Here is a 5,590-nt window from a genome sequence, read left to right on the forward strand (position 1 = left end):
GGGGGGTATGCTTATACGTTAAGACGTGACCAGTAGGTTGTACCCTTGATCATCCACTCTCAAATGGCCGACTGTGATTCTACTCAGCGCAGACAACTCAGTAGGAAATCCAAAGAGAGTTGTTATTTCGCCTGTGTATGTATACCTACAAGTTATCAGCTCTTGTAAGTTTTCCCAGTGATGGCATGTACGAAGAATTACAGTGTGGTAGCTTTTGATGAGCGAAGGTTATAATATCTTCAATCGACAATCATGTATGTGGCCCTTACTCCATGTACTGTACAGACCAATTAGATGTCATCAAAGGGTTCTATTAAAATGATTAGTAGTGTTGAGAACACTTAGGCTTAAACCCCTGTTTCCATATTTTTTGAGGTTTGGCAAGAAGATGCACTTTTCAGTGTGCCTTTGTATTTTAAAAGTCTTGGGAATGAACAGATAAAACTTGATCATTAATTAATAGACCTGACGGGTGTGTCTTCTTATTGCAAACTTATAAGATCAAACGTACATTAAGAACAAGAGATGCTGAAGCGATGTCGATGGGCAAGTAGTGACCAACAGCAAGTGTCAAATGTTAAAATATGAGACATGTTCCTCAAAGTCTACGCTGTAAGGCGTTTTCACCCCATCTTGTACAAACTCGCAGTTGAGATCTGATCATGCAAGAGTATTTGACTGTAAAATGAACGAGTCGCCTCGTGGATCTTATTGTAGGAGGAGACTTTGGCCTGTCATCTAACGCACGAAACGGGGAGTCAACGCCGTATGCTTCGTTCTTGTCCTGAACACCTCCATAATCCAAGGTGGGATGATTACATATGTATAACCACATTTTACCTAGAAGGCTAGAGTTTGAAAGTTCCACCGCACATAACTTGATCTCGAACGGTGTACATCTCTGGCCTTCCGGTCGTCCTGGATCAGATTGGTTTGTACTCCAAGTTATACTTCGCCCACGCTTCTACATCAATGCATGCGAGTAACCGTTGCAATAGCACGAAACAAACCTGAGCTAGTACGACGTGTATACATTGCAAAATGCTCGTACTCGGTTACGGGCACTCGGCGTATTCCATGGTTCATAAAAAGGAGAATCTAGAACAACAGCTATGTGCAGAGGATAGTGACTACGCGCAAAGTAGTTAGTCTTCCATTTTTCACATGCGGGTATCCTTCACCAGACCAAAGTTGGTGATACCCAAGGTCAAACTTTGTTTTGCGGAGACCAATGTCCAATACTGATGGGTAATGCGGACTTGTGCAACGTACTTGGCTTGAAAGGCTCGACCTCTCTCACCCTGATCCGCGTCGCTTTCACTGAAAGCTAATCCAAAATTCCCTCCCTCAAATGCACGCTTGGTCACTGACCACATGCAGGATATGCAGCGCGCTGCAAGTACAAGTCGTTCATGTCGAATGAAGTGATTACCAAAGTCCACATCTACACGCTTAGACCAGCCAATAGAGGACAAAAGCTAAAAAAGAAAAAAAACACAAAGTGGTACTAAAAAGAATGGAAATCACAACTTCTATAAAAGAATCTGATTGTTTTCATTTAATCCCTGTTCATCTCCCAAATTATTTTAATACCCTCTGTATCTTTTTTTTTCCTCGTTGTTTGATTTCTTCTCTGAGTTACAAGCTCTCCTTCTTTTCTGTTGCTGTTTCCCTCTTGAATACGCTGTCTGTGAGAAAGAGACACACTTCAGTTTCATTATTTTAGTTTCTCAAGTTTTAGTACCGGTTACTTTGGCCTGCTTCTTGTGTACGTCATAATAAGCGTTTGTTTGTCTTTTCTTTTTTGTCCTGGATATCTGCTGAGCCTCTTAAGCAGGGACAACTTGTGGACTCAATTACGTCTCAGGTTTTTTCATCAACGATTTTGATCTTTGTTGTTTGTTGTTTCAGTCCTTCGTTCCATATATCACACATTTGAAGGAATAAAATTGCTGGTCTCTTGGAAGAGTGACTACAATCTCCGATCCACATATCCTTGGTGTTAATATTTGCCTCACCTTCTTTGAACCATTTTACTTGATAACAGGATGGAGTTCATGGTATCCTTTGACTCGTCAAGGACAAGATCTCAACAACCACAGACGGCGGCGCCATCCACGAACACATCCATCCAACAACAGCAGTATCAACAAGCACAGTATCCACAGGATCAATTCCAACAACCACACCTGATTGGCTCTTCAGATACGTCATCAATCCCAAAACAGGAGGGCTTAATTGATACTCAAGCACAGCAACATCATCAGGGCCAACTTGGCCAACAACAGCACCATTTCACAAGTGCTAAGCAGGACAATTTCTACTTTGAAAACAACTCACAGCTCCCTTCGCATCAGCAACAGCAACAACCACAGTTGACTCCATTAGCTATGAAGAACGACTTGTTATCTCAAAGCAGTGGGTTACTTGAGCCAACACCAGGGTACTTGCGGTCGGAGTTCTTTACAGGAAGTAATACGCCGTCACTTTATCCTCCACCATATCAAAGGTCAGCATCTCTTGGTGGACCACAACAACAAGAGTTGGCGAATGAACATTTCCAAAGTCATTCAAAACAAATTATGGTTCCGGATTTGAACGCACCTTCCAATGCGATGTTTCAATTCCCCTTGAATAATTCATCTGGAGCCAATTCTAATCTGCAAAGAAATGACTTTGTATCTGGGTTTTACCCAGTTAATACTGCTGTGCCTCCACTACAGCAGCAGCAGCAGCAACAACAACAGCAACAACAACATCATCATCACCATCATTCTCATCACCCTCACCATCATCCTCATACCCATACCCATCCTCATAATCATCATCATGACAATAACAACAATGATAACAACACTCACATTCCGCAACAGCAACAACAAGAACAACAACAACAGTTTCAACAACATATCAGCCAACCACAACAAGTCGCGCCACAGATGGAGGTTAGTCAAACCATGAGATATCCCGATATGTATCAGCGATCATACTCGTACGATACTCCACTCACAACATCAATGATGGTTCAACCATCGTCATCGACATATAACTACATCCAGCCCATAAATACCACAGGACAAGTTGACCAAAGCGATGAGATGACACGATTACAATCTTACTATAAGAACAACAACATAGTGGAACAGTTCACCAAGGATGACATTGTCGTTCTAAAGTCGTTGTTGCAAAATGGTGAAAAGATGAAATGGAGGTATATCTCTTCAAGGCTGTCCACCTTAACTGGTCGAAGATCAACCTCTGCAACGTGTTGTAAAAAGGCCAAGGAACTCTTCAAGCTGCCAAGTGAGAAAAATAGTGGTACTCTGGGCACAAGCTTACCATATCTTATTCATAACTCTTGGGACGCAATAGTGGATGACAGTTTGGTTGAAGGTTAGACACTACACTGGCGACTCCACCCGCTGCCAAACACAGCCAAACACTGCCACGAACCCCCACATTAAACAACAACTTCTTGTAGATCATATCTCACGTCCTAGTAATGGCTCATCGCACGTCGATATTCTAATAACAGCCTAATGAATCTGACTTAAAGACTCCTTGTAGAATCCAAAGTGTGGTCCAAACTTTTATTCCTTGATTGAAACCACCAATCAGAAAGGGTGCTTCAGCCGTGAAGTTCCAACATACGGCGCGTCTATCACAGTGGCATTCTATGAGGCGCCTATGGCGTATCTGCTGTCTACAAGAGTAGTTGCTTTTATACTGCTCATCTCTATTCACAAACGAGCCTTCTTCGCTGTTATATAGCGGTGGAATCAAGAACCACTACGTCAACGAGATGAGCTTTAAAAAAAAATACAAGGCTTACATCACCAAATCCATTAACCGCCTCCTCCCAATCAACAACAGAACACTGATCGTGCGCACTATGTGCCAATACGATGATAGAGGTTATTGCGGTTATGAGCACGGTGGTGTCGCGAATTCCTTGAAGAAGAAGGAAACAACAATAAACAAAACAAAACAACACAACACAGACGGGAGGAACTTCGTGCTAAGCTGTGAAACAGTATCAAGCGCTTTGATATAAACACAGCGGCGACTAGATAATAATGTCTGAAGGTGACAACGGCAGTGGGGTAAACCCGGGTGCTGAAGATGCTGTGATGAAGAATTCAGAGGTTGAACATCAAGAAGACGAGGCTAATGTTGATGAAGGTGCTTTGGATGACTTGTTGGCTGAAGGAGTGATTGATGGGGATGACTCAATAGTTGAGGCACATATCGCATCTGTTGGCGATGTTTCACCTCCTGGAACAATTGCAACTACTCAAGATGATGAATCTGCCGCACAGAATGAACAGAATGAAACTGCTGGACAGAATGAGCAGATTGGATCCATTAATCCTACTGAACAGACTGAACAAGTTCAATCAGTTAAACCATCTGAAGAGACTATACCGATTGAATCAGCCGGAACTCTGAAAGACAACAACGCAGTTGAACACACCGAAAGTCCTGATACTACAGAATATCGTCAACCTACTGAATCTAATGACCCTGTTGTACCTGTTGAACATGCTGAACCTCATGAGACAACGGAGTCTTTTGAACAAAATAACCCTGAAACTGTTCAATCCCTCAACTCAAAAGATGAAGAACAGATAGATAATGAACAAAGTGAAGTACTTTCTAAGAGTGGAACTGAAAAAGAGTACAGTCATCCTCAGGATACGACAAATGATGAGAAGGATGGAACTGAAGAAGAGGATGATGCAACTGGTGAGCAACCTGAAACATCTGTGAACAAAGGAGAAGAGGAAAACCAAAGGGATGACCAAAGTGTGATTGATAAATCAGAAAAGCAAAAACACTCGAAAAACGCATCAGGAACTAGTCAATCTACGGAGAAATCCAAGTCACCTAATCTTCAAACTTCCATTGCTGAAAATGATGAACCTTCAGAGATTGAAAAGACCTTACCTGATAACACGCCGACTTCTCCAGAGGCAACAATATTCAAGGTTGAAAAGACAGATCTTCAAGAACATACGAAGTATATTCGCACATTCCCAAAGAACTTCTCCCCAGCTTCGGTGAAAGCACCAACTTTCACAGATAACAAGATGCTTACCCCAACAAAAGATGATTATGTGTATACAAAGACTTCAGAAAAGGGTGAAACTAAAGTAACGAAAAATGGACATCTTCTTGGTGGAAGAAGTTATATCTTCTCCACTTTTACCCTCCCTGGACGAGGGAAAAAACTTTATGTGCTAGCAGCTGAGGCTGCTAGAACATTGGGGGTCAGAGATGCATTCATACTATGTGCTCGCTTAAAACAACTTTGCAGACACAGTGCCAATGAGGAAGATAGAAAATTCCTTGAATCTTCTGGTATCCTACCAACAAAAATTCGGAATAGAACGATTGGTCTCGTTTCGGCCAAGTCTCTATTCATGAATTTAGGTGCTCGTGTTGTGCTCAGTGGTAAAAGAATCGTTGATGATTATTGGGAAGATGAAGCTGTGGAACAAGGTTTTACTGAAGAGAGCCAGGTTTTCCCAGTGGATAAGAACTATGGACCAAGAGCATCTCATCACCAAAGAAAAGAATATCCAAAGAA

The 5,590-nt window shown here is 42.1% G+C and overlaps 2 protein-coding genes across 2 annotated transcripts in view; both read left to right on the top strand.

Annotated features, from left to right (window-relative positions):
* Positions 1 to 2,048: 2,048 nt before the first annotated feature.
* CYBJADRAFT_162900 (uncharacterized protein) lies at positions 2,049 to 3,398 on the top strand (the record flags this gene model as incomplete). Its single annotated transcript, XM_020213724.1, has 1 exon — positions 2,049 to 3,398. The coding sequence occupies one exon, from the start codon at positions 2,049 to 2,051 to the stop codon at positions 3,396 to 3,398; it is 1,350 nt and encodes a 449-aa protein (XP_020070054.1).
* Positions 3,399 to 3,791: 393 nt separating this feature from the next.
* CYBJADRAFT_190527 (uncharacterized protein) overlaps positions 3,792 to 5,590 on the top strand; it is a gene marked incomplete at its 3' end in the record, with an annotated part of 2,274 nt that continues 475 nt past the window's right edge. The window contains exon 1 of the mRNA XM_020217375.1: positions 3,792 to 5,522. Within this exon, the coding sequence (XP_020070055.1) occupies positions 4,077 to 5,522 (1,446 nt within the window). The 5' untranslated portion in view covers positions 3,792 to 4,076. The remainder of the gene's footprint in view (positions 5,523 to 5,590) is intronic.

This window comes from Cyberlindnera jadinii (genome assembly GCF_001661405.1).
Source record: "Cyberlindnera jadinii NRRL Y-1542 unplaced genomic scaffold CYBJAscaffold_8, whole genome shotgun sequence".
Lineage (NCBI taxonomy): Eukaryota > Fungi > Ascomycota > Saccharomycetes > Phaffomycetales > Wickerhamomycetaceae > Williopsis > Williopsis jadinii.